At 42.0% G+C, this 26137-nt stretch overlaps 1 protein-coding gene across 5 annotated transcripts in view; it reads left to right on the forward strand.

The window, feature by feature from the left end:
- The window catches only part of CHST3 (carbohydrate sulfotransferase 3), a 65284-nt gene extending 46081 nt beyond the window's left edge, over window positions 1-19203 (forward strand). For all 5 annotated transcript variants that reach the window (XM_074232783.1, XM_074232781.1, XM_074232785.1 and 2 more), the window contains 2 exons: window positions 11340-11615; window positions 12232-19203. In XM_074232783.1, coding sequence (XP_074088884.1) covers window positions 11476-11615; window positions 12232-13471 — 1380 coding nt within the window. In that variant the 5' untranslated portion in view covers window positions 11340-11475 and the 3' untranslated portion in view covers window positions 13472-19203. The remainder of the gene's footprint in view (window positions 1-11339; window positions 11616-12231) is intronic.
- Window positions 19204-26137: the final 6934 nt, after the last annotated feature.

Here is a 26137-nt window from a genome sequence, read left to right on the forward strand (position 1 = left end):
TTTCCCAGACAAGATCTAATAAAGATAATAAAAGAAATTGTAACTTTAGACAATTGGGTTGCTCAACATATATTTTCAGACAGGTCTGGGCAAATATAGATAATCCCTTTAGTTAGGTGATTTTGAAATTGATAAGTCTCTTTGACCAAGATCTAGGCGATCCCTGTCACATTCCCCTGAGACCCTCATTAGAACGAATCTTCACTTCATTATAATACTCATTTTCTCAGTAATTGTTAACCAATTAATCAATAAGAGTTGATTGCTACCCTCAGGAACATCTACTCTTTCAAGAGCTTATAAGCATTGAGTAAGTTCTATGAGGGGTCTTTGGCATTTGAGACTCCCTTTTGACTTCTTTTATTGGTAACATGCTAGCATTATTTTTTTTTTAGGTTTTTGCAAGGCAAATGGGGTTAATTGACTTGCCCAAGGCCATACGGCTAGGTAATTATTAAGTGTTTGAGAGCTGATTTGAACCCAGGTACTCCTGACTCCAGGGCCTGTGCTTTATCCACTGCACCACCTAGCTGCCCCACATGCTAGCATTATTAATAAAATTATGAATTACCAAGAAACTATGTTCTCTTGAGCCTTTTAAACATCATACCATAGTGGGCTAGATGGAACAGAAAAAAAAGATTGGCTCTCTTACTAATCACCATATCCTGTACTAGTAATGAGCATACATCCACAGCAGATGGATTGAGTCATATCTGTTGCTGGGAACCATCCCCTTACTTGTCAATAGGTCACGCATGATCTCATGAAACCCTGAACAACTTGTTCCCATTTCCTAGGGTGTCCCAGGAAGAGAAATGCACTTTTTCTCTGGGGAAATGTATATTAGTTTTTACCTCCCTTCTCAGGCAAAACAACATCTCCAACAATCTTCATCTAATCAAAGCAGTCATGGGGACAAGGAGACTTGTCCTTGCTATATGATCAGAATGAGGACAGAGTTAGACATATTTCCTTCTCCACTTAGAAACCGTTTCTCATGATATCACAGATTTAGCATTGGCTGAGACTTCAGAAGCCATTCACTTCATTTGTGTTTCTATTGTTGCTGCTCAATCATTTCAGCAATGGCCAACTCTTCATGACCCATTTCAGCTTTTCTTGGCAAAGATACTGCAGTGGTTTGACATTTCCTTCTCTGATTCATTTTACAGATGAAGAAAGTGAGGCAAGCAGGGTGAAGTGACTTGCCCAAAATCACACAGCTGTTATCTTTGTTTTTTACAGGTGAGGCAACTAAAGCCCATGGAGATAAAAGTGACTTGCTTGGGGTCATGTCAGTAGTGTCAGAGACAAGATTTGATTCTCAGGTCCTCTAAGTTCAAAGTCAGAATGTTTTACACTATACCACATATAGTTCTGAATCAAATTGCTAAAAAGAAGGACAAAATCAAAAGCAAATTAAAAAACTAATAATAAATGGCATTTATAGATTCCACTCTTTGGACATTCTGTCCGCCCTTGGTACCTGCAACGTAACTATCTTGGTTTTTTCTCCTTTTACTTGTCTATCTGCTCTTCCTCTTATCATCCATACCATGTTCCCTAACTGTGGACACCTCCAATGCTCTCTTTTAGGCCTTCTTTCTTTAGACTCTCTGTCAGGGATCCATCAACTCTGTTGGGACCAGTCATTATCCCCATGTAGATGACTCCCAAATCCATATATCCACCTCTCTTGACCTCTGGTTCTGATTGGCAGCTGCCTACTGGACATTTCCACATAGATGCTTCATTAATTGGCTCTCAATCTCACCATGTTCAGAACAGAACTAACACATACTCTCTCCCTCCTTCCTTCTGTCCTTTGCCCCTCCTCTCCTTTTCTCTCCCCCCTTCTCTTTTCCCTCCTCTCCCATCTTCTCTCTCTCCCTTCCTGACTCTTTCTCCTTGTTTCCTTCCTTCCCTTTCTTTCCCTTTCTTCCCCCCTCTCCCTGCCTTCCTCCTACTTTCTTTCTGTTTCTCTTCCTCCCTTTCTCCCTCCCTGTTCCCTCCTTCCCTCTTTCCTTCCTCTCCCTTGTTCCCTCCTTCCCCCTTCCCCTTTTTTCTCCTCCCCTCCCCTTCCTCCCTTCCTCTCTTTCCCCATATGCAAATATATGAAGTTATATATGTGTGTTATAAAAGTAAATATATAGATGTAAATATCAATATATTTACTTTTTTCTTTTTTATTATGAACTTACTAAATATAAACAAACCTGAGCATTCCCATATGCAAAACAACACAAAAAGATTATTTTGAAACTTTAAACTTCTGTTATTTTCTTAAGTCTTTCCCATGTGTTTTTCTCTACTATTCTCTATCTCTACTATAGAAATTATCCTCCTGATCCCAATCATGTCACTCTAATGGTTTACAAGACTTCCCATGTGTTTTTGAGATTGTCCCTTTCATAATTTCACTATTTCTTACCTATAAAATAAATGAGGGGGGCTTTCACATTCTTTCAGCTCTAAATCCCGTGTTCCTGTAAAATATCACCAGACAAGGGGCAAGAAAATCCAACCAGCTGTTTCTTTTCTTCCCTCTTTGGGAAGCTGTAGAAAACTCCCAAGCCATTCCTCAGAAATTGCTGGCAAGGCAAAGGGAATGGATGGGAAGTTGTTTCCATGAACTACATGTTTCATAGTTTTGTTTAGAAGTAATCTCAGAGGATCTTCTAGCACAATGCTCTCATCTTATAGATGAGGAAACTGAGGTGATGATTACAGGCACACTATTATAAATGGCAGAGTTGGAGCTTAGATGAAGGTCTTTGGGCATGTTTCTACTATTCTAAAAACCAATCCCCCCAAACCAGGATGTTTTCTCTGCTAAAGATCCATCCTTGCTGGGAAAGCAGGAATTCATTCCTCTTTACTTCTCTCTCAAGCTTGCTTGGGCTCCTAGGGGTCTCTCCCTGAATGCTGCTTCCTGAGAGCTGACTGATAGGTTGTTTCCAGAGGCATCTGGGAGCTATCACCCTAAGAAATAATGAAGTACCCAGGAGCCATGTTATCACTATGAATATCATGATAGGGATAAGTTTCTATAGACATCCTGCTAGATGACTCTAAATGCTGTTTTTTTGGGGGGGGGTGTTGAGGAAAGGAAGTTGGATAGTCTCCTCAAAAGCAAAATACAACTGTCTCTGTGCTTCCCCAGGATGATTTGCAGATGGGTAGACTGATAGATGGACTCCTAGCAGGATGCCTTCATTCAAGAGTGACCCCAAGAATGCTTGATCTGGATATTATAGAGGGAAAAACATTGGTTTGAGAGTGAGGATAGACCTGGGTTCAAATTTCCCATTAAGCACTTACTCATAAGATTAGAGCTAGCAGGGACCTTAAAAGTAGTTCTTCAACCAATCTCTCAGAGCCTCGGTTTACTTATCTGTAAAATGAGGATAATATCTCATAGGGTTGTTACAAAGAATGAGTCAAGCCAAAAGACTTTAGAAAAATCCTACTATGTGTTGGGTACATGTCCAAAATACATAGGGCATGTCAAGGACTTTGTAAATCTTAATTTAAGGCATGAGATGGAGGACTCTTTGAATAAGCCTAGGATGCATCTACTTGAGTAGAGCTATTGTTACAGAAATGCCAACATTTTCACTCTCTCTGCCTTCCCACCTTCTCCCTTGGAATTGTAGGCTGCCTTTCCCCAGACATGATGACCAGAAGCAGCTGTCAGGGAAAGGAGGGAGACTCAGGTAGTCTAGACGCCTACACCCTAGCTCCAAGTGATGGTGACCAACAGACCACCCGTTAATAGATCTGCAAACAATTATATCTGGTTCCTACTATGCTCGGTGGTGGGAATACAAAGACAAAAGGAAGACAGTCCCTGATCTCAATGAGCTTATGTCCTATTGGGGAGAATACAACATATTCATAAATAAGTTAATACAAGGTCTAGAATAATAAAAAAAAACCATCATTTATATGGCTGTTTAAGGTTTATAAAACACTTGACATGCATTCATTGTTCTCACAATAGCCCTGGGTGTAGGAACTATTATTATCCTCATGTTACAGATGAGGACACCGAAGTAAGCAGAGGTGAAGTGATTTATCTAGGGTCACATAACCGGGCAGGATTTGAACCTGGGTCTTTCTGACTCCAAGCCTAGTACTCTATCTACTCCTCTGTCTTCCTTCCACTTTGCCTTTGCCTTCCATGTGTACATGCCTCTAATGAGACCTTTTTGTCAAAGAATAGTTTAATGACTTTTCTCACATGCTTTCAAATTGTTTTCCTAAACTGTTGGAACAATTCGCAGTTTCATCAACAGCATATTAGTGTGTTCAGGCAAATGTGGCCTGTTTTCACTTTGAGTTTAGTATTTCTGTAATTTGGGCTAAGAGCCCTCTAGGCAGGCATCATGTTCTCTCCTCCTTTTGGCAAGGCGTGGCTCATATGGTGCTCAATCAGTGCTATTATACTATTAATAACTCTCTAAATGCTATTCTCAAGGGCACCCAGACATTCAAGACAATGTTCTTGCTCTAACTCTTTTTAGGTTGTCTTGAAATTGGAAACTTAAACCTGAACTTGGAAAATCATAGAGACAGGCAAGGTCACTGTTGATCAATATCTTAGTTTCATAGGACAAGACTAGAGTGGAAGATGGCCTTCTATTGCCTCTCTTTTTCTTCTACCATAGATCTAAACTTCTGAAAATTGGGGCATGGTTCCCCCAAACCTTCTAGAGTCTCAGTCTCTATGCTTGGTGTCACTCCTCTTAGCCCTTACCTGCAGTCTAGAAGCTGCACCAGCATCCAAATGTTACTAGGTCTAGGAAAGCTACAGCCCTCCCATCCTTACATTTTTTTCTAAAGCATTCATTAATGAGCTGTTTTGAACATTTGGAAAGCGTACATTCCCATAGGATCTCTCCTCATATTGTAGGCAAAGAGTCAACTATATTTCTTTGGAAAAGACAAAGACTGTTGTACATTCCAGGAAAGTAGTAAAATAGTCAAAACCCAGAAGTTTCATTCATTCTCTTGCCTTTCCTCCCCCTCTTCATATCACCTCCTGGGGGAGGGTTTGAATTCCATTTCCTGATCCCTTTTATTGTGCTTTCTTAGTCCTTAAGTTCAGATATTTCCACCAATTTCTCTTTCCCTCCCCCCCTTCTTTCTGTTTCTGTTTCTCCTCCCACTCCTGCAACTTAATTCATATACAGTTCACTTTCTGAGAAAACTTCTGCCAAAGTAGACTCACACCTGCTCTGCAATTTAAAGTCTGAGGAATTGCCTGAGTATACTGAGAGATGGAGGGATTTCTCAGGCGTATTATCAGTAGGTGTTGGGGCAGTCATTGAGTCTTCATCTTCCTAACTCACTCCAAGGTGCCATCCATCCACTTTGCTAAAATTCCTCCCTCTCAATTACACAAACTCAGAACAGTGAGATGATTGGTCAAAAATAGAAATTACAAAGGGGCAAATAGAGAAGTTAACTGTTTCTGGAGTAAGAGGATCTGGATTCAAAACTAACTATAATGCCTTGGGCAAGTTAAAAACCCTAGCTGGATCTCAGTTTCCTCAACTATAAAAGGAGAGGGTTAAGCCGGGGTGGGGGGGATCCCCTTTAACTCAAAATCTATGATCCTATGATTCAAAGGAAAAACTTTTGAGCAATTCAAGTCACCTGAGAGTGGAGCCGGCAGTTTGGAAATCTGTGAGTGTATATAGTCAATTCTTCTTACCTTCTTCTTCACTCTATCCGGTTTCCAGCATCACCATCAAAACTTCTCTCTCCAGAGTTACCAAGCAACATCGCTTGTACATGCTCCCCTCTGTTCTCTGACACTGCTTCCACTCATTGTTTTATCTACTTGGTTTGTTGGAATAACCTGCTGGTGGGCTTTCCTGCTTGAGGTTTCTCCCCAAATTAGTCCATCTCCCAGTAAACTATCAAAGTGATCTCCCTAATGCACACATCTAACCATTTTATCAATAAACTCCAGTACTCCCTATCATCTCCAGGAGCAAATATAAAATCTTTTGTTAGGATTCAAAGAACTTCCTAATCTGCCTCTCCTCTTCCAGAGATAGCACAACATGGTCTTTAGGGCTGATGGTAAGATTCTTCAAGTATATTCTTGGAAAGGGGAGATCCTGGTCATATGGGAAGATGGTATTTAATCTGGGACCATTGGAAGATGAATGGAGGGACAGCTAGGTTGCACAGTGGATAGAGTGCCGGCCCTGGAGTCAGGAGGACCTGAGTTCAAATTCGGCCTCAGACACTTAATAACTACCTAGCTGTGTGGCCTTGGGCAAGCCACTTAACCCCATTGCCTTGCAAATGGAAGGATCAAAGACGGGTCCAAGGGGTACTGCTGTCTGAGCAGGTGGGGTTGACCCTTAGTTGGATTCTGATACTTTCAAATCCCAAGTTTCTGTGATTCTGTTCCTCCATATATTTCCCTGAAAAGCTAGATTCCAGGAAGCAGAAATATGGGCTTGGGGGCCGCAAAGACATTTGCAACCAGAGGTTTGAGAGGAGCAGCTACTATCCCTATAGAATACAGAGCTCCATGTGAAATCTGGTCTTCTGCCCCATGTCTCTGACCACCCACACTCTCCTTGCCTCCATCCAAGAGGTCAGAACAGGATGGGGATTCAGAGACCGGTAGATTCTTGGTTAAGGAAACTCAAATGGAGATGCTATGATAGGGACTCCCTCTTCCTTATTCAAGGATTTCTAGAAAAGCCTCAGGGATCCTTTGGGGAAACAGCTGGGGTGGAAGGGTCCAGAGCCCATGAAACTCATGGAATATTTTGAGCAGGTGGAAATGAGTGGGATGCTTCCAGAGAGGAAGAACTGCAGGGAGGGGAGCTTCTCTGGAAAGACTAGTTTTGCCTAAGGGAAAGATGTTGCTGATATAGGTTGTTAGGGGAGGTAATAATTTATTTTTTGGAATCTAGCTTCTCTTGGTGTAGGGGGCTTGAGGAAAAAAAAAAAACAATCATCACCTTGTTCTTTTGAAAAAATAGTGCTCTCCAGATGTAGAACCCAGCAAGCATTGCTCTCCTGCTACTTGAATAGGACAGCTTCTACACTCTGCCGAGGACAGCTTCCTGCTGACATCTCAGTGGTCACTCTTAGCTCATAGACTATCTTTTCTTTTCTTTTCTTCCTTCCTCCCTCCCTCCCTCCCTTCCTTCCTTCCTTCCTTCCTTCCTTCCTTCCTTCCTTCCTTCCTTCCTTCCTCCCTCCCTCCCTCCCTCCCTTCCTTCCTTCCTTCCTTCCTTCCTTCCTTCCCTCCCTCCCTTCCTTCCCTTCTTCTTTCCTTCCTTCCCTCCCTCCTTCCTTCCTTCCCTCCTTCCATCCCTCCTTCCTTCCTTCCTTCCTTCTTCCTTCCTTCCTTCTTTCCTTCTTCCTTCCTCCCTTCCCCCTTCCCTCATCCTTCCTTCCTTCCCTCCTTCCCTCCTCCCTTCCTCCCTTCCCTCCTCCTTTCCTTCCTTCCTTCCCTCCTTCCTTCCTTCCTCCCTTCCCTCCTTCCTCCCTCCCTCCCTTCCCTCCTTCCTCCCTTCCTTCCCCCTTCCCTCCTTCCTTTCTTTTTCTTTCTTTTTTCGGTGAGGCAATCAGAATTAAGTGACTTGCCCAGGGTCACACAACTAACACTTTATAGACTTTCCTAGGTTATCAACAATCTTTTCAGTGTTCTTCCTCAAGCTCCATCTTCTTTGATCTCAGCAGCTTTTAAGGATGTTGACTGCTCCCCTCTTCCTAGATGCATTTTCCTTTTTGGCTGTCATTTCTCCTTTCCTGCAACAGTTGGAGTAAAGGGTAGGATACTGGACTCTGAGTTAGGTAATCCTGAGTTTGAATTTTGCCCTTTTTTTTGAGGGTAAATGTGATTAAGTGACTTACTCAGGGTCTCACAGCTAGTAAATATCTAAGACCAGATTTGAATGCAGGTCCTCCTGACTCTAGGACCCATGCTTAATCCACTGTGCCATGTAGCTTCCCCATCTCACCTTTTTTAAAGAAGTGTTTTGTTAAATTTTATTTATTTAAGGCAATGGGGTTAGGAGTGACTTGCCCAGGGCAGCTAGGTGGCAGTGGATAGAGCACCGACCCTGGAGTCAGGAGGACTTGAGTTCAAACCCAGCCTCAGACAGTTAATGATTAGCTAGCTGTGTGGTCTTGGGCAAATCACTTAACCCCACTGCCTTGCAAAAAAATTAAAAAATAAAAAAGAGAGAGAGTGACTTGCCCAAGGCCACACAGCTAGGCAATTATTAAGTGTCTGAGGTCTGATTTGAACTCAGACCCTCCTGATTCCAGGCCGGTGTATCCACTGTGCTACCTAGCTGCCCCCATGTTTTATTTATTCTTTTAAAAAATCCTTGTTACTTCCAGTCAAACCTCAATAGAACCCACCCTTAGAACAGAAGTAGATATGAGCAAACTAGGCAGTATATTGGCTCTGCCTGGTTAGTTCCACTCCTCTCATTCTTACCTTCTTTGCTGAGGGGGATATGTTTCTTTTTTTTTAATTTTACTTATTTAAGGCAATGGGGTTAGGTGACTTGCCCAGGGTAACATAGCTAGGCAATTATTGTCTGAGGCTGGATTTGAATTCAGGTCTTCCTGACTCCAGGGCCGGTGCTCTATCCACTGAAACACCTAGTTGCTCCGGGGGGGGGTGGTGTTTGACCCCAAACAGAAGTGAAATGGATGGCCTTGGGTAGTAACAACCTTCCCACTCACTGTAAGTCCTCAGCAAAAACTGAATGGGCACTTGTCTCATGTCTTACAGAGGTAATGGCTCTACAAACTGATAGACGCATCCCTTCTAACTAGGAGAAAAATGACTTTATCATTAGGGCTGGGTTAGGATGACAAAGGGGGAATATAATGCTATTCCAACTTTTTCTGGTTTTAGAAATGTTTTGTCTTCAGAAACAGTTCACCTTTTTTTAAAAAAAATGTTTAATTCTTATTTTTATATCATCATCATTTCTCAATCAATTTTTCTTCCCTTTCATAACATAAAGGCTTCCCTTATAAGAATAAAAAAAGGAATAAAAAAAGAAACACTTTAGCAAGCATCAGCAGCAATAAAACCACAATCAAATCTGACAGTATTCTACTTCCATAGCCCCTCACATCTGAAAAATGAAGAGGGGGGGAGTTACATGTTCATGTCTCTTCTTTGGAGCAAAGCCTGGTCACTATAATTATATAGTGTTCAAAATTGAAAAAATTAAAAATTAAAAAATTATATAATGCTCAATTTTGATACTTAGTTGCTATTATTACCTTCATTTATTTTATCATACTAGTACGTACAATTGTGTATGGTGGGGCAGCTAGGTAGTACAGTGCATGATGCTCTTGGGATTTCCCAGTCACCAATGGAGTGAAACAAGGATGTGTCCTTGCTCCCATACTTTTAGCAGGACTTTTCCAGCCATGTTATCAAATGCCTTCACTGAGGATGATGAACATGGCCTCAAGGCCAACTACCACACTGATGGTAAATTCTTCAACTTGAAAGACCAAAGTAGAAAGAGAGTTGGTGCAGGATCTTCTGTTTGCACATGATTATGTCCTCAATTCAGCCTCTGAAGCTGAGATGCACCAAGGGATGCATCAGTTCTCTGCTGCTTATGCCCATTTTGGTCTAACAATTAACACCAAGAAAACCCAGGTACTCCATCAGCTAGCACCATGTGTGGAACCATCAATGACAGCAAATGGAGAAGTTCCAAGAACTGTGGACAAGTTTACTTACCTTGGCAGTGTCCTTCCCAAGGAGGTCCACATTGACAATGAGGTTGACACTCGAATTGCCAGAGCTAGCTCAGTATGGGGAGGCTCCAAAAGAAAGTGTGGAAGAGAAGAGGTATCAGATTGACTACCAGACTGAAGGTCTACAGAGCTGTTGTGCTGACCTCATGACTATATACCTGTGAAACTTGGGCAGTCTACCATTGCCATGTCAGGAAACTGAATCGCTTCCATTTAAATTGTCTTAGGAAGATTCTGAAGATCACCTGGCAGGAGGAGGTATCAGACACTGAGGTCTTTTCTCAAGCTTAAACTACCTGGCATTCCAACACTACTACAGAGAGTGCAACTGCGATGGGCTGGACATGTTGTTAGAATGTCAGACATATGGTTGCCAAAAAAAACCAAAACTATTTTATGGAGAAGTCACCCAGGGCAAGAGCTCACAAAGGGGTCTAAGATGGTACCAAGACACCCTGAAGTTCTCATTAAAGAACTTTAGAATTGATTGTACAGCATGGGAGACACTGACACAGGACCACCCAGCATGGCTGGCCCTCATCAGTGAGGGGGCTGCACTGTATGAGAAGGGCAGAATGGAAGCACCTCAAGGGAAACGTGACACCCATAAGTTTAGAGGACCCACCCCAGGTGTTCACATAGACTAATTGTGCCCAACCTGTGGTAGAGCATTCTGATCTCACATTGGTCTGATCAGTCACAGTCTGACATACTGTAATTTGTCTCAAACATAATGATGTCATCTTGGTCTTCAATAACAAAGGACAAGAACTGAACCAAAGACCTGGACTCAGGAAGACCTGAAATTCAATTCCAGTCTTAGCTACTCGCCATCAGGCAGGGTAACCCCCAGGCAAGTCACTTAACCCCTATTTGCCTCAGTTTCCTCATCTGTAAAAATGGGGACACACTGGAGAAGAAAATGACAACAATCCACGGGGTCATATAGAATTGTGTGCAACTGAACAACTGAATGACAACAACACATTTTATACACACACACACACACACACACACACACACACACACACAACTTTCCTAATTTTTCTTACTTCTCCTTGCATCAATTCATAAAAATATTTCCATGCCTCCTGATAATCTCCACAGTTATCATTTCTTATGGCATAATAATACCATCACATTCATCTACCAGTATGGTTCAGCTATTCCCTGATTTGTGAGCATCCTACCTTTTCTCTAAATCTTTGCTACTACAAGAAGCTCTTCTAGGAATATTTTGGTTTTCCTGGGGCCTTTCTTTCTATCCTTAACTTCCTTAGACTACATGCCTATGATAGGAGGCTTCCTTTGAAACATAGAAAAATAATGTTGCTTCCATTCATGGTTCAGTAAAAATCATATTTAAGTTTCCAGATAATTCTTGTCATTCATTTTGGTTTGAGGATCACTTTGCTTTAGTTTTCCATGGATAGAGGCTCTGGTTATGTTAAGTCTCTGATAGGATGGGACCATTCATCTATTGACTCCAACATCTTTTCTTCCCCTTGTTTCAAAACATAAGATATTTAACTGCTATCACTTTTCTTTTTCTGCAGGACGTGGGTGTCCTCCACCTGATGACAGGATCAAAGATGCAGTCCAGCTAACTATACAAGATTAGGGGTTGGACAGCTTGTTGGGAAGGGAAGGAGCTCCTGGAGCCTCTCCCTCCCTCTCCCCCAACTGATCTCTATGGAAAAAGGACATTCTTGGCCTCAAGAAACCCGTGACCTTCTACACAGCCTGAGAATGAGGAGCAAATATGCTCTTTTCCTGCTGTTTGTGGTTATCGTTTTTGTCTTCATTGAGAAAGAAAATAAAATCATATCAAGGTAAGAATGAGAGAACCATTATTCCTTATTTTGACAAATTCCTTCATTGTTGAACAGGAGGATCTATAGTGTATGAAGCATAATTTGAGACATGAGGGCTATACAGAGTTTGGATAAGGCATTACCTGTGCTCATAGGGCTTGTAATCTAGTAGGGAGATGACACAGAAACCCTTTCAGCCCCATTTCATTCATTTGTCCATCCATCCATCCATCCATCCATCCTTCTATCTATCTATCCAATCTATCTATCTATCTATCTATCTATCTATCTATCTATCTATCTATCTATCCAATCTATCTATCTATCTATATCTATCTGTCTATCTATCCAATCTATCTATCTATATCTATCTGTCTATCTATCTAGCTAGCTAGCTATGTACCTGTCTGTCTTTCTGTCTGTCTCTCTCTCCATCCATCTATCTATCTTTCTGCCTGCCTGCCTATTTATCTAACTGTCCACCATCCAGTCATCCACCCAGTCAACCCTTCAGTCAGACAACCAGTCAGCTAGCCAGCCAACTCTCATGAATTCTATTATTATTATTAGTCATTTTATTCATAATAATAGTAATGATAATAATTATTATTATAATTATCCTTTGTGCTCACAGGGTCTCTGACAAACTGAAGCAAATTCCACAATCCCTAATGGACATCAATGGCACCGATGCAGCCCTGATCCTAACAGAGAATGCCTCCCTCCTCTCCCTGAGTGAACTGGACTCTTCCTTCTCCCAGCTCCGCCAGCGGCTCCACAACATCACCCTGCAGCTAGGTGGAGAGCCCACATCACTGCCCCTGGGCCCACGACGACATGTGCTTCTGATGGCCACCACCAGAACTGGCTCCTCTTTCGTGGGAGAGTTCTTTAACCAGCAAGGCAATATCTTCTACCTCTTCGAACCTCTGTGGCACATTGAACGGACAGTGTCCTTTGAACCTGGGGGGGCCAATGCGGCAGGCTCTGCCCTGGTCTACCGGGATGTGTTGAAGCAGCTGTTCCTCTGTGACCTCTACATCCTGGAACACTTCATCACCCCATTTCCCGAGGACCACCTGACTCCATTCATGTTCCGCAGAGGGTCCAGCCGCTCGCTTTGCGAGGACCCGGTCTGTACGCCAGTGGTCAAGAAGGCCTTTGAGAAGTACCATTGTAAAAACCGCCGCTGTGGTCCCCTGAATCTAACACTGGCCATGGATGCCTGCCACCGCAAGGAACACATGGCCCTCAAAGCTGTGCGCATCCGGCAGTTAGAGTTCCTTCGCCCCCTGGTTGAAGACCCCCGCCTGGACATGCGGATCATCCAGCTAGTGCGGGACCCTCGGGCTGTGCTGGCATCCCGCATGGTGGCCTTCTCTGGCAAGTATGAGACGTGGAAGAAATGGGTGGCAGAAGGGGAGGCCCACCTGCAGGAGGATGAGGTCCAGAAGCTTCGAGGTAACTGCGAGAGCATCCGCCTTTCGGCCGAGCTGGGCCTAAGTCAGCCCTCCTGGCTCCGAGGCCGCTACATGCTGGTCCGCTATGAGGATGTAGCCCGCCTGCCACTGGAGAAGGCCCGGGAGATGTATCGCTTTGCAGGGATCACCCTTACCCCACAGGTGGAAGACTGGATCCGGACCAACACCCAAGCCCCCCGGGATAGCAGTGGCATCTACTCTACCCAGAAGAACTCCTCAGAACAGTTCGATAAGTGGCGCTTCAGCATCCCCTTCAAGCTGGCGCAGGTAGTCCAAGGGGCCTGTGCCCCCGCCATGCGGCTCTTTGGCTACAAGCTGGTCTCTGATGCAGACACCCTCACCAATCGCTCCATCAGTCTGCTGGAGGACCGGGCCACCTTCCGGGTGATGTGATAGCAGAAGGGGCCCTGGACCCCATCCTCACCCCCCTGACCTCCTACTGATGTCCATGGCCAAACTGAACAATGCCCCAGAGCCTGCAGAAGTGAGGATGGGGTGGCAAGGGTCATCCAGGAAGAAGCTAAATGAGCCAGGCCTTATCCCTACTCTATCCCCTACCCCATTTATCTCTTTCCTTCTCATCTTCTTGCCACCAAGATTTCCTGGAAGGGGAAAGAGACCGGGGCAGGCTCCTGACCCACTTCTGGGACTTTCAAATCTCTATCTGACAAGGATGAATTCTCCCCAGGAAGCTTGAGGCTAGACTGGGTCTGGTGATGTTCTATCTTCATTTTTACCAGTGACAGCAGTTCACTCTGCCTCCATCCCCCTTCTCCCCATCTTCATACAAGTGCCTCCCTGTCCTGCAGGGTTCTTCTGTTCTAAACACCCAAAGAGAGTCCTGTCATTATTTTTATTATAATTGTTGCAGAAGACACACCTCGAGGTCAGAGTCATGGCCTGGGTCACCAGCCACCTGTCTGGGATGATAAGATAAACTAGAAGGTCTCATTTAAAAATGTCCCAAGTGAGGCCCCTAGGGACCTGTTCCTGGTTCTCACCACTACCTCCTTCTATCAGGGTTTCCTCACATTTGTGGCAGATGGGCTGCATTAAACTGACTTTTGGCCAACCCTCATCCAACTTATTTAACACACACATAGAGAGACACAGACAAAGACACACAGACACACGCACACACACGCACACACACATACATGCACACATGGACCCTATCCAAAGTCATTTGGTTCCTATAGAGCTCTTTCCTTGTGGGGTGCCCATCCCCCTAGGAAAGGCATGTTCAAAATTTGGCTTAGGGGGACAGATAGAGGACTCCTGTGGTTAGCTGGCTAGTTGGGGAAAAGAATTTAGAGCAGAAGTTGAAACAGTGCCTATATTCAAGGGAGAAGGGGCAATAGGATAGCCCAAAGTCTTTACTTCTCTCTGGAAGATGCTAGTTTTTTTCCCCTACCCCTTCTTCAGAATACACATTAGCCATTAAGGTAACAAAACAGTCTCAAAATTCATCTCTCCCACCTCCTTGAGATTTCTGGGGACAAAAACTGTTCAACTTGGTAGGGAACTATTAGGGGACTTTAAAACTAATTTATTGTTTGGTTTCTTCCTTTTTTATTTTTCTTTCAGCAAGAAATATTGGTTGGCAGATGCTGGAAGGCAGTTGGGACTTGGAGGGACACTTGAAAGAACCAAAAGTTGGTTCTTTCCCCTTAGTCTGGGGAAGTGGGAGCCATGACCTGGGGTGGGGGGGAACCTCCAGAAACAAAATGAGACAGGTAGAATCAATTTGAGTCTGCTCAACCCTACCTCCCCTCTTACTCCCAGTCCTCCTTTTCAAGAGACTAGTCTTCATTACCCTTTTTGTTTTCTGGAATTGTGGCTTGCTTCCCCTTCTCCTTAGAGAAGTACTCTGGTCTCAGGAGGCTTCTAAAGACAATGTCCCCCTCTCCCCCAGGGCCATGGCCTAGAAACTAACACACCCAAAATTTAGTAGTTCCACACAGTTAACTAATTCCACCAGCATCTATTAAAGTGCCTTCAACTTACCAGGGACTGGGCATCCAAAGACTTAAAAAAAAAAAACCACAAAACAAAAAAAACAACAGTGCCTGCCCTTCAAGACCTTACATTCTTCTGCAAGTGAAAATTACACATCTGTTCACCCCAGGCCAGCCTGTCTGGGGAGAGCAAGGTGACATTCTGTTTTGGGACTGGTCATAGCTCGAAAACAGGGAAAAAACATTTCTAAAGGCAGCCAAGATACAGAATGTCCAGAACTGTAATGGATTCATTTTTGTTTTGGGAGCTATTTCAATTGGTGGGACCTGCGGTCATGCATGGATGTCTCCGTTCTTGATTTCGTAGTCCATGGATGGGCAGTACAGGAATGTAATATCTCTTAACACCCTCCCCCAGAGAGCTGGATAGAGACTCAAGAGAACCTAGTAACACTGTCTGGGAACCTCTTCCCACCTCAGGATGTGGTGTTGCTGAAGATATTTCTGGCAGGTCCAGAAATGTTTTTTCCTAACAAGGAGACTACTTTGCCCCTCCTCTCTGTCCTCACCTGTCCTTTACCTCCTGGTTTCCCAGAGTGGGAAGTTACCAACTCTAGTCAGTACCTGGCTAACAGGCATCGAGGGAGGAGGGGGGAACTGTTACCTCCACTCCCAGTGTTGCTTTCTGGGGGTCTGATCTTGCACATGTTGCAAGTTCCCTGACCTCCCCCCCACACACACACACCCTCAGCCCCCTCCTCCCTCCGGAGATTTTTTTGGAGAACTCAATTGATAATGACCTTGAGAGGGGAGGGTTTCCTATCTTTGGAATATTGTTCACTGCAAATTGAATTAATTTATTTTGTGAAGAGATGAAAAATAAAAAATAGTTTATTTGCAGGGAGTCTGTGTTATATGTATAAAAAAATTAGAGAGAGAGAGAGAGAGAGATAGCTAAAAATATAAATAAGGAAGAAGCCAGGAGCTGTTGGTCTAGGATGAGTCCCTGATGACTAACCAGGATGAGTCCCAAGATGAGCTTTTATTAGGAAAAGCTTCATAGTTATTCTTCTGTTCATCTAGTTGGAGAAGTCAGAATTCCTAACTTTTCTGCTGTTACCACTGCTTCTTCATATTTTCTCATTCTCATCTTTACATTGATCATTATACCTGCTTATGAAACATGAGGACTGAATGTACTGACCATCCACAAGGTTGGAAAATGAGGACATTTTATAAGCCCCTGAATAAAGTTAATAAAACGGCAGTAATGCTCTGAAAAGTCTCAGGGCTCTAAGAGAAGTCAGGAGCCAACCACTGATTTGTATCCACAGGAAGCCGTATATTTGGGACTTTCTCTTCCCATCTTCCCTGTTCCCCTCCCTTCCCACCAGATCAGAGTCCCTAGACAAGAGCAGAAGTGCTAGGGTGGGGGTGCCATAAAGAAGTGGATGGAATCAATTCATCCTCGGAGGTAGACACACCCCTTCTAAAGACTAGGCCCAAATTCCTCTTCAGCGCTTTCTGGTTCCCCTTGGAGAGAGGAACTGATTCTCTTGGGGAAGACTCAAAGACAGATGAAGCCATTCAGCTTTGGCTTCACCTGGTCCTCTAGCTTTCCACCAGCACAAGAGACTCATTCAACAATTAACCTATTTATTTAGCTCCCTTGGAGTTGGTGGACACATCTTCAGCTCAACTTTTATAAATAGTATGGAACATTCCAGCCTGTGGGTGTGAGAGGGCAGTGTCTGACACCATGCCTTCTCCCTTCCCTGCCCTCCTACCAACCCTATTAGATTCGACACAATTGAAATGTTTTCATAAGCCTAAAGAAAAAAAATGAAAGAGAAGGAAAGTTAAACTTCCTACAATAATATCTTTCATGCAATAGCACAGATACCTCAAAGGAGAAGGCTTCAGGACAACAGGATATTCATGGCCTTAATTGGGGGAGAGGAAGGAATAAGGTGAGAGAATTAAAAAAAAAAGTAGAAAAATGACTTGAGTAGAAGACAGTATAAGAAAACCCAGGGTTTGGTTCTGCCTTTGCTACATAAAGGTCATAGACCTCCTTGCCCCCCATGTCTGAAGGAAGAAGTTTGGAAAGTGATCTCATGGCCCATTTCCAGCTGTGCTATTCTATGATGTCATGCCTGTCAAGGTATGCAGCCTGTTGGCTATTTTGGAGGAGATGCCAGAATATCAGGGCAGCAGAGAAGGTCTTGGTGGGTCACCTCCCTTTCATCTCCCTCTTCTCAAGAATCATATGGTCCACATTCATCAATGACTACTCCTTCCAGGGTGTTCTCCTTTTCTTTGGCCATCAATCTTCCACCCATTTGGGTTTGCTCAATCAGATGCTGCCACCTCAACCTCTGCCAGAAAGCTGAGGCAAAGTCTGCTTTTTTGAATGGACAGGAAAAAAAAACAGGGAGAGGAGTTAGGAAGGGACCACCTTGAAAGACCAACTTGAAAACAAATCCTTGGTCAAAGATTGGTGGAGCTGCAGGAAATGTGTGGAGACTGGGGGGAAAAAACCAAAAGTTTCTGTTAAATTTATTTATTAGCTTGAGAAGACTTTCTGAACTCTGAAGCAAATGACTAGTTACAGCAAAGCACCAACTTGCACATTTCTATCTGCCCCCTCCCCTCACCCCACATCTTCCATCCCAGTGACAATAGAACAGAATTCTTAGTCCCTGTTTTTCTCATCTGATAAATAAAGGAATTATATAGTAATGAAGTATGATTCCTTTTAAAATATAGGGATCTAAAAAGTTACTGCTCAAAATCAGGAAATTGTGGGTATCAAGTTTTCAAAGTCTTTAAGGAAACAAAGGACAATCTCTAATCATAGGAACATAGATTTAGAACTGGGTGACCTTAGAGGTCATCTAATTCCAACTTCCTCATTTTACAGATGAAGAAAGATCAGGGAATAATTTGCCCAACCCACAGACAATCCAGGCCAGAGGGGAGATTTAACCCACACCCTCTGTCTTGAGAGTCAGTGCTCTTTCTATCAGCATTTATGAAGTGCCTCCTACTTGAAAGACACTGGGATAGCCGATGGAGAAACAAAGGCAAAACATGACGACAGAAACACAGTCCATTCCCTCCATGAGTTTATATTATCTGGCATATCTGTATCTGTAATTAGATCCTCAGATCTGACACAAGAGGGAAGGAGCACTAACAAAGGGAGAGGATCAAGGAAAGTTTTCTGTAGGAAGCAGATCATTGGCCAAACCTTGAGAGAAGGCCTAGATTCTAAGGGGCTGAAATGAGGGAGGCAGAGGCTCAGCCTGTACAAAGACTTGGATGGAATTAGGAGATCACAGAATTAGAGAGCTGGAAGGAATCTCAGAGGTCTGCTAGCCCAAATCCCCTCAACTGGCAGAATATTGTTTCTGAGGAGCATCCATTAGACCAATTTAGTTGGAACTTAAAGTGTATGAGAGGTAATAGTAATAGATGATAAGCCAGGACCAACATGTGTAATCCGATTGTGACTGCCTTAAAACACCAGAAAAGATTGTATTTTATCCTGTTCTAGACCTTGGGCGGCACAACCTGATGAGAAGTGCCTAGAACCTGGACCCAGGAGATCTGAATTTCCATTTGGACTATGCTACCATTGCATAATTTTAGAGTCAAGAAGGGACTTGGTTTTTTTTTGTTTTGTTTTGTTTTGTTTTGTTTTTTAGGTTTTTGCAAGGCAAATGGGGTTAAGTGGCTTGTCCAAGGCCACACAGCTAGGTCATTATCAAGTGTCTGAGACTGGATTTGAACCCAGGTACTCCTGACTCCAGGGCCTGTGCTTTATCCACTGTGCCACCTAGCTGCCCCTGGGACTTGTTTTTACAAATAAATTTGTACAGATTTTTTTTTTTTGCTTCAAGTAAACCTGGTGATGTAGGGACATCCCAATTTATGTCCATCTTTATTTTCAGTACACCACACTGACAGAAGCCCTGGTCTTTCCTGGTCCTGATAAAAATGACGGCGGGGGGGGCAGCTAGGTGGTGCAGTGGATAGGGCACCAGCTCTGGAGTCAGGAGGACCTGAGTTCAAATTTGACCTCAGACACTTAATAGTTGCCTAGCTGTGTGATCTTGGGCAAGTCACTTAACCCCATTGCCTTAAATAAATAAAATTTTTAAAATGACTGGGTGCCATTAAATAAGCTCTAGTTAGCATTATTTTATGATTTCACCAAGAGCTGACCTGACCGAAAGCAAAGCCTTCAGTTCTCCACCTCAAGTCAGAAGATCATGGGAATTAGAACCTCACAGATCACCTATTCTGACCTCAGACTCATTTTACAGTAAAGGTAAGTGACTAGATGGTGAAGTGGACAGAGCACTGGTCCTGGAGCCAGGAGGACCTGAGTTCAAATCTGGCCTCAGACACTTGATAGTTACTGTGTGACCTTGGGCAAGTCACTTAACTCTTATTACCTTACATCCTGGGCCATCTCCAATCACCCTGATTCATATCTGACCACTGGAACCATTTGACGCTGGAGGAAAAAATGAGATTGGTGACTTAGCACCCTGTCACTCAACTCCAATTCATGTGTTTGTCATGGCATCACCTCCCTTTTGTTGTGGTCTCCTTTGAGAACAAAGGACAAACAACATCAGAGGAAACTGAGACCTATGTTGAGGTTGAGTCTTCTTGCCCAAGTTCACACAGCTAGAAAAGGTTCTTCTCTCCATCCTTCAATCTAGCTGATTCAAATGAATTGAAATGAATCTAGCAAGGAAATGCTTCAGATTATTTCTCTTGGGTGCCTCAGTGAGGCAGAAATGACAGCCTCAGGCATCAGGACTGTGGGAGAGAACTCACAGACCAGTGATGTCTCAGTCTCCACTGCTGAAGGAAAACTAAAAATATCATTCATTTTAGCGATTGGTTTGTTGCTGTTTTTCCTGACACAAATGGCAGACTGGAGAGACAAATTGTTCCTAATCATAGGGCAGAGAAGTGCCTCTGATAGAAAAGCTATCCACCCTCTCAACCACAAACTAAACTGGAATGTAGCTCTTCTCTCCCTTTCAGCTAGTTGCTTCTTTGATTGACTTCCAAACCTTTTCCCTGGAGGACTTGACACAATCCAAGCGAAACCATGAGTGAATAGATGTCTCTGGAGTCTGAGAGTCATAGGTAGCATACTAAAGCATTTCAGCACCTGAGGGAAGACTAGTAGCTCTTAGACTATGGAAAAAAGCTTCTAATGAGATAGCCTTAGGGACAAGGGAAAAACTCTGAATTTGAATCCTGCCACTGCTGTCTTCTAATCATATAAAATCTTGCTAAAGTTATTTCTGCTTTCCAGAGCTCAGCTGTCTCATCTATAAATGGAGGCACTGGATTCAATGGACTCAAAGTTCCATGTGTATTCTTCATTCTACGATTATAGTGAGAAAAGCACCTTACCTGGTGCAGCCAGGAGATGCTGGAGATGCTCGACACAGACTCATCTCTGTGAGATCAAATCCTGCCTTAGACATTGGCCTGTAACATGGACAAGTCCCTCGAGTCCAATTGCCACTGGAACAAAAGCACCCTATCAGAATCTTCCTATGATATAAATATAGTAATGATCCTAAACCCCGGAAAAGTAAAATATGGGGGAAAAATAGGCCAATATCATCAATGTGACATTGACTCAGCATTTTTAAATAAAATCCTAAGAGACTATAACAATTTATTCAAGAAATAATTTGTTATAATCAAGGGGAATATATACCAAGACTAGCTCAATATGAGGAAAACAGACAGAGTATGCTTCCTGAGGTAGCACATGCTATCTTAGGATACCTCTGTCAGTTAGCTTTGCATTCCACCAAATCCCCCATTAGCCATTACTCTTTCATTCTACTCCCTGGGGTCAATCAGAATAAGTCTAATCTCCCTTCCTCATGACAAGCTTAACATCCTTAAAGACAGTAAATTCCATTCTAAGCCCCTCTTCTATTTTTTTCAGTTCTCTATTTTTTTTACAACCAATATTTATTTCAACATTCATTTTTATTTTAAATTTTATTTTGTTTTTCTAATTACATGCAAAGATAATGTACATCATTCATCCATTTGCAAGTTTATGAGTTTCACAATTTTTCTATCACTCTCCCTTTCCTCTCCCTTCCCCATGGTGGTGAACAATCTGGTACAAGTTGTACATTTACAATCAAGCTTTGCAAATCTTCATATTTGCCAAGTTATGAATAAGGAATTAGAACTAAGGGAGGTGGAGACCATGGAAAGGAAAGAAAAAACATAAAGGAAGTTTTAAAAAGTGAACATGGTATGCTTGCCTCTGCATTCAGACTTCATAGTTTTTACTCTGGATGTGGATGGCATTTTTCATAGCAGGTCTCTCAGGATTGTACCTGATCTCTGAACTGCTGAGAGGAGCTGCATCCAACCACAGTTGATCATTTCACAATGTTGCTGTTATTCTGAACAATGTTCTTCTGCTTCTGTTCACCTTACTCAGCATCAATTCATGCAAGTCTTTCCAATCTATTCTGAAATCCCGTCCATCATAGTTTCTTATAGAACAAAAGTGTTCCATCACATTCATATACCACAATTTTTTCAGCCATCCCCAATTGATGGGCATCCCCTCGATTTCCAATTCTTTGCCACTACTGAAAGAGCTACTTTAAATATTGTCATATACGTGGGTCTTTTGTCCTTTCTTGTGATCTCTTTGTGAAGTAGACCAAGTGGTGGTATTGCTGGATCAGAGGGTATGCAGACTTTTAATTGCCCTTTTGGGATAATTCCAGATTACTCTCCAGAAAAGTTGGATCAGTTTACAACTGTACCAACAATCATTAGTGTTCCAGGTTTCTCACATTTCCTCCAACATTGATCATTTTCCTTTTTAGTCATATTGACCAATCTGATAGCTGTGAGGAGGTACCTCAGAGTTGTTTTAATTTGCATTTCTTGAATCAGTAATGTTTTAGAACATTTTTTTCATATTTTAATTGATTCATCTTCATTTTCATATCCTTTGACCGTCTATCAATTGAGGAATGAATTATATTCTTATAAATTTGACTCAGTTCTCTATATATTTTAGAAATGAGTCCTTTGTCAGAAACATTAGTTATAAAGCTTGTTTCCAAACTTACTGATTTCCTTTTAATCTTGGTTGCATTGATTTTATTTGTGCAAAAAATTTTCAATTTATGGAATCAAAAGTATTCATTTTATAATGTTCTCTATCTCTTCTTTGATCATAAATTGCTCCCCTTTCCATAGATCTGACTGTTCTCCTAGTTGATCTATAATATTACCTTTTATTTCTAAATCCTGTGACCATTTCAACCTTATCTAGGTAGAGGATGCAAGATGTTGGGCTATGCCTAGTTTCTGCCATACTATTTTCTAGTTTTCCCAGCAGTTTTTAATCAGAGTGAGTTTGTTATTCCAGAAGCTGGAGTCTTTGGATTTATTAAATGGTAGATTAGTAGTTATTTACTACTCTGTCTTCTGTACCTAACCTATTCCATTGATTTACCTCCTCTGTTTCTTAGCCAGTACCAAATAGTTTTGATGACTACTGCTTTATAATATAGTTTTAAATCTGGTATGACTGAGTTGCCTTCCTTCTCATTTTCCCCCATTAATTACTCAGATATTCTTACAGATAAATTTTGTTATTAGTTTTTCTAGCTCTGTAAAATAATTTCTGGTAGTTTGATTGGTATGATGGTTAAATTGTCATTTTTATTATATTAGCTCAGTCTAACCATGAACTATTGATATATTTCTAATTGTTTAAATCTGGCTTTATTTTTGTGAAAAGTGTTATGTAATTGTGTTCAAATAGCACTTGGGTTTGTCTTGGCAGGTAGACTCCCAAATATTTTACTTGTTTACAGTAATTTTAAATGGAATTTCTCTTTCTTTCTCTGCTGCTGGGCTTTGATGGTAATATGTAGAAATGCTGATGATTTATGTGGGTTTGTTTATATCATGCAACTTTCCCCCTCTTCTAATGGCAAAGCATCTATCCTGCCTTGGCAGCCAGATGACACAGCAGATGGAGCTCTGCACCTGCAGTCAGAAACATCCAAATTTAAGTGTGGCATCAGACACTTATTAACTGTGTAACCCTGGGCAAGTCACTTAACCTGTTTGCCTCAGTTTCCTCATTTGTAAAAATAGAGATAATAATAGCATCTTCCTTCCAGGGTTGCTGTGAGGATCAAAGAATATCATCTTAAAAGTACTCAGTTCACTGCCATCCAAATAGTAGGCACTATATAAATGTCAAGTATTTGACTCTTTTTGAAGTGGCAAAGAATTGGAAATTGAGGGGGTGTCCATCAATCAGGGAATATCTGAAAAAGTTATAGTATATGAATGTTATGGAGTACTACTGTTCTATAAGAAATCATGAGTGGTCAGACTTTAGAGAAGCATGGAAAGAATTATAAGAACTGATGCTGAGTGAAGGGAGCAGAACCAAGAGAACACTGTACACATTAAGAACAACACTGTAAGTTGATCAATTATAATGGATGCAGCTCCTCTCAGCAGTTCAGAGAGCTAGGACAACCCTGGGAGACCTGTTATGAGCAATGCCATCCAAATCCAGAGGGAAAAAATCATGGAAACTGAATGTATATAATGTTCACTTTTTGAAAACTTCCTTTATGTTTTTCCTTCCTATCTCATGACTTTCTTTCTTTCCCCTTAGTCCTAATTTCTCTTACAGAAAATGTCTAATATGCAAATGTGTTAAACACAAATGTACATATACAACTTTTACCAGAATGTTCACCACCAATAGGAGAGGGGAGGGGGATAGAAAAATTGGAACTTATAAATTAGCAATGGATGCATGTTGAAAAACCACCATTGCATGTAATTGGGAAAATAAAATAACAATTAAAAATAAATATTAGTTATTAGTATTATCTCATAGATGGTATGGTTATACCCATAGGAAGGGAAAAATCTTGGGAGATAAGTGATATTCTATACACTAGATAGCATTTCTTTTTGAGACCTGTTCTTTGGGTAATTCTTAAAGAACAGGTTATAAACCTGTCAAACAAAGGTTACCAATAAGAAATAGGTGTGAGGTGTGATCCTCTGAGACCTCACTCAGTGTTGCTATACAGTTCACTAAAAGAACTGGAAGGCTGTAAAAATCCAGGGAGGCAAAGCTTACCCAAAGGAAATAAAAGCTGGGGGAAAAGGGCAGGTCCCCATCTCCAGGGCAACTGTGCAGAAGCTATAGTACTATGTGACTGAAAGGAGGAAAATCAGCTTATATTGGTGAAGTCAAACTTTGCAATTATGAAAACTCAGTTGATAAAGTTTTATATTTATTATCTGATTTGACCCTCATAATAACCTTCTTAGGTCAATAAAGCAAACATTTTACAGAGAAAACGGAAACTAAAGTTTTATGATTTATTTGCTCAGGATAAAATTCTTAGTCTTTAGTAGAGGACTGACAACAAGAACTTGGCTATATTTCCCCCTTGAAAGTTCTAGAGGTTTCCCTGAGGAGTCAGGGGTGATTCTTTAAGGTCATTGTTTGGGTTCCTATTAGTGTGCTTCCCCCAAGATTATCAGTTGAGAATCATGTACAGATATCTCTTCCACTATAAAGGAGGTTAGGAGTGTGATACCCCTACAATCTGGAAAATCCTTATAAAATTTTTTGATCTTCCCTTTGCACCAGAGAAAGGGTCTAAATTTTTTTCTTTTATGGGATGTTAATGTTTGTACTTCATTTTCTTTTTTTTTCCTTTTTGTGTTTTTCCAAGGCAATGGGGTTGAGTGACTTCCCCAAGATCACACAGCTAGGGAATATGTGTCTGAGGGCAGATTTGAACTCAGGTCCTCCTAACTCCAGCACAGGTACTCTATCCACCGTGCCACCTAGCTACCTGGTCCTTCACTTTCAAAGAGCATCGGGGAGGTGATGCCATGACAAGCATGTGAACTGGATTGGAATGAGGTGAGCTGGGCTAAGTCCCCAGCCTCACTTTCTCCTCCAGAGCCACCTGGGTCCAGTGGCCAGACATGGATCAGGACAACTGGAGATGACCCCGAATACAAGGCAATAAGGGTTAAGTGACTTGCCCAAGCTAGTAAGTGTCAAGTATCTGAGATTTGAACTCCTGTCCTCATGAGTCCAAGACCAGTGCTCCATCCACGGCGCGACCTAGCTACCCCATGGGGTGTTAACAGTACCTTAAAAGATGAAAATATATTGATATTCTATAAAATACCATGCATATTTTATGCACTTCTGAATTTCTAAACTTTTTCTATGTTGTCTGCTGGCCTTCACATGTCATCTGCAGCTTTCACAAAACTCCCCCAAAATTCACATTTAATTCTTTATGCCGAATTGTAATATAAGTGAACCCACAATGGGGGAAGAGTCACAATGTGGAAGGGATAACTAGCTGTAGTTAGTCAAACTTAGGTAGTTTTAAGAAATGGATATTTGCTAAGGTTTTAAAATAAGAATGATTCGTACAAAATATCTCCTCTAAAAGTTTGTGACATATTTTCCCACAAGCAGATTTCAATGGAAAGTCGGCTCAAGTTTAGGAAAATCCTTGGCTCCAGATGTCAACAAAGTTATCAACTGATCCCACAATGTAGCTAGCACACTGATGACAAGATGCAAGGTCCAATATCCCCTTTCTCCCTCCCTTTCCCTTCAAAGTTTATAACATCTGTGAAAGCAATAAGTTTCTCATTTCTCGATATCATAATAGAAGATTAATTCCCTTTAGAGAATACCAGGCTTCATGTCAGATTGCTTTGCCTCATTAGTTAGAATTTAAGACTCCAAGGGGCTCTATCTTGGTGGAACCTTCTTGGATAGCAATATTGTGCAACTTCTAAGGCCACTAAGGAGGCTAATTATTTTTTCATTTTCCAAAAGATATAAGAATCCACTCTCTTTTCCAGTTCTGGGTGACATTTTAGATGGTCTCCATCTGTAGGTTTTTGTCAGGAAATCCTAGAGAATAAAACTGCATGTCCAAACTATATTTTCCTGTTATTTAACCCTATGTTTATATAGGGGTTTTTTTAGTTT

The sequence above is a fragment of the Macrotis lagotis genome, chromosome 4, assembly GCF_037893015.1.
Source record: "Macrotis lagotis isolate mMagLag1 chromosome 4, bilby.v1.9.chrom.fasta, whole genome shotgun sequence".
Lineage (NCBI taxonomy): Eukaryota > Metazoa > Chordata > Mammalia > Peramelemorphia > Peramelidae > Macrotis > Macrotis lagotis.